At 33.1% G+C, this 3487-nt stretch overlaps 1 protein-coding gene across 4 annotated transcripts in view; it reads left to right on the plus strand.

Annotated features, from left to right (window-relative positions):
- LOC100377949 (leucine-rich repeat flightless-interacting protein 2-like) overlaps window positions 1–2208 on the plus strand; it is a 45778-nt gene extending 43570 nt beyond the window's left edge. For all 4 annotated transcript variants that reach the window (XM_006824553.3, XM_078005523.2, XM_078005524.2 and 1 more), the window contains one exon: window positions 472–2208. Coding sequence is in view for 1 of the 4 variants with exons in the window: in XM_078005523.2 (XP_077861649.1) it covers window positions 472–567 (96 nt within the window). In the remaining 3 variants the exon portion in view is untranslated. The remainder of the gene's footprint in view (window positions 1–471) is intronic.
- The last annotated feature ends 1279 nt before the right edge of the window (window positions 2209–3487 follow it).

The following is a 3487-nucleotide window of genomic DNA, read 5'->3' on the forward strand; positions in this document are numbered from 1 at the left end:
GGAGATTGATGACATAAATTACTCAATCCATATTCAATAATTTGTAATTGGTTTACATAGCACATGAGATGGCTTTTCACAATCCAGATAAACAAGTAGAAGCTGAGAATGGTAGCCCTGAACCCACTCACCTTTTTTTTTTTAATATTTGTCACCATAATTTTATTTCATCCATTAGGCAATATTTCTAATTTAGCAAATGGAATTACTTGTACAGCCAATTCCAGCGGATTTCTTCCATTTTATTTTTATAGCTATTCCCAGGTGTTCTGGCTGTTCTTCTAATCATAAAGTTTATATATTTTTTATCTAACATAATTGTGTCATTAAACCCCCGCCATCAACCCTTTATATTTATTCCACTAATAGCTACACTCCCACAATTTCCTACTGATGTTATATTCACCTTTCTCTTTCCACTTTTTCTTACTTTTGTATGTGTACCCATCCCTGTGTGGTGTCGTGATATAGCTAAGGGCAGCCAACGATCAAGTCGAGGCACTTGAAACAGCCAATGCCCATCTAACAAAGCGAATTGAAAAAAAGAAAAGCGGGCGAAGAATCTGAGCCACTGATGCAGCGTGGATAATCCTGTCGAGTGATGACACATCCTACCTGTCAGTTTTCTAGGCTGTGGTGTTTCGTGGAAACTGGTCGTACTCTAAAGCCCCATGCTTTGCCAATACAGCTTTCAACATTGAACACGTACATGTATTTGATAATGTGTTAAAACGATTGTATTATTTTGATTTAATACAAAGCAATTTGAAAATAAAGATGACCAGATTTACTAGAACAGGGAGTCACCTAAAAAAATAGGAATTGCCAAATATGCTTCCTTTCAGTGCTAAAGTTTGGATATTTTATACCTAGTGTTGAAAAATAAACTAATTCACTTATTTGCACTTAAATCCATACTGTGTTTTTGCTCCCGTCCCGCATATGTTCTATGTGGTTTTCACGAGAAATAATTTCTATTCCCACCATTTTTTGTGTATCTGTTGCCTAGTTGTTTTTTTTAAATATTTTAACAGTTGTATTATTTTTATGTTGCAAGATGGGAAAATCATCCATGAAAACAAATAAGTAAATTGACTCGGCAGTATTTCCAGTTAGAAACGCAATTTTTGCTCCAGATGTGTTCCCAGTGGTAGGGCGCCCTCAAACACATGAGCTATGAGAACTTGTTTATTATTTTTTTCATGTCTAGTTATTAGGCACGGGTAATTAGCATACCTGATAACAAGTTATGAATCTTAATTGTCTCGTGCAATGAAGATGCAATGTTTATATTTTTTACTGTTGTACATGTACGTTCATACAATTTAATGGAGTTTTACTTTTGTTTCACAAACTACAATCAATTTAGAATTACAAGAGGAAAATGTATTGGATCTTTTATTTTGAGTCGCAGTTTTTGCCAAATTTAGCTATTTCATCCCCACATTTGTATTACCTTCCGATGAACTGATAGTTTTAGAATCAAAGCAGGAATTTGTATTTAACTTTATTGGGAAATTCCAGTGAATTGTCATTTGATTCGTATTATTATAAATTTTCACCTCAATCAAATGTATTTGATTTCATTAAGGTAGATGATTTGGAGTGTTAATCCCTAATAATTATCAAAAACAAAATGTGATTATGATAATCATTCTTTCATCTACAACCATGTGTGCATTTTTTCCCCCTAACCAATATCAAATCTTAATAGAAATGCTCATTTGTAATTTGCTTAAAATGACTATTTTCATACCTGTATTAAACGCATGTTTGTTTGTGCCGAATGTACATGCTTCTAAATGCAATTCATAGATCTTTCTAGAGCCTTGCCAAACCTAGTATTAATTATATTGAAACAAAATTGCAGATAGAGTAAACTATCTAGGCAAAATTGTAATGGCGGTAGATTTTCTCTCTGAATAATTCATTTGGGAACTGGGGCAGATGATTTGTATTGAATTTTATGTCATTACAGAAGTGGGGATTTCCTAAAACAAATAAGAATGCCAATTACAAGTTTGTATTTAATATATTAGAGGTTTTCCACATGTTGTCAGCTAGAATAGTACTGGAGTGTGAATTCCCAATTTCGATTTTTCAAATCAGTATTTTTTTTTTTTTTTGAAGTGGTCAGTAAAGGTTTGTGGAAAGTGCTACTTCATCATATTGATGCAGTTTACAATGAAATAAATAATGCTGAACATATTCTTGTCTTTATGAATGATTATTGTAAATTAGAATTTTTTTGTGATGGTGTGAAGTTGTTTTGATCCCATGAGGATTTTGTAAAAATGAAATTGACTATTTGGCATTCAGCAAGGTGATTTTTGGTGATTACTAATATTAAGCCAGCGACAAAATGATCTATGATACAAATATTCACTAAAAGTTTCCAAGCATGCTACCATGACAGCCTATACTCGATCTCTAAGCTATGACAAATATGGTATATCTAAGCTTTCAGGTTATAGTAGTAACTTATAAGTCCCCCCTCCCATGTTGAAAATTTGTGATATTGTTACTGAGCAAGTACCATTGGCTGAATGCTTACTATAATTAACAGACAAATTGATAAAAAATACCTGACTACCAAGTTGTCATGTGGTCTTCTAGTCTTTGTACTGAGCATAATATACAGCAGGTTAAATAAGTTGTCTTAAATAAGTTGTCTTAAATAAGTTGTCTACTCATCACAGTGAGGTTTGATTCAATCACAATAATTGTTTTTAGATTGAACTTTGGTGGGATTAGCTGTTTGAAATTGCTGTTAAGTGTTATTTTAGGATCATGTAATTATTTCCCCCTGTACTGCTACATTCTAGAGATCTCAGAAAGAGATGCTGAATTGTTAGTTATGGGCATTAATTTTTGATTTTGTTTAACGCAACTCGTAAATTAGAACGTTAAACCAAACAATAAATCTATGTTGCCCGTAACTCAAAGTTTTGTTAATCTAACATGGTTACAATTTGAGCGTGGTGATTTGCGTAACTCGAACAATTTAGCATTGATTCCTAGCTTCTCCTGATATTGCAACTTCATTGCCTTGTTGCAAAAATAATTACACTTGGTAAATAGCAAAAAAATTTTTTTTTTAGTAAATGTCTCAATATTTGATTAACAGAAAGTATTGAGAGATTTGTAGTTGTATGTCTGCCTGTACAAAAATACACCATGGTTACATGGAAAACTTGAAGTATGAGTGTGAGATTTTAAAGAGTGTGGTGGTAACCAAGACTGGCTGCATGCATTTGGCCCACATGTTGATGTGCTTGGAATCCATACTGTGTGACCATGTAATGGCTCCTAAGAATTGTTATGTGAAACCCACCATTAGAAGGTGTTATTCTTGTGAATCTAACTTATTTTCAGTATAAAATGTGGCATTCAAATCCCATAACTCAGGTTTACATGGCTAACACTTTCGACAATGACTGGTGCATAAGCAAATACTTTGTTGAACATAATTTTAAATTACTGAGAC

The sequence above is a fragment of the Saccoglossus kowalevskii genome, chromosome 7 (genome assembly GCF_978046115.1).
Source record: "Saccoglossus kowalevskii chromosome 7, keSacKowa6.1, whole genome shotgun sequence".
In the NCBI taxonomy this organism is placed as follows: Eukaryota; Metazoa; Hemichordata; class Enteropneusta; family Harrimaniidae; genus Saccoglossus; species Saccoglossus kowalevskii.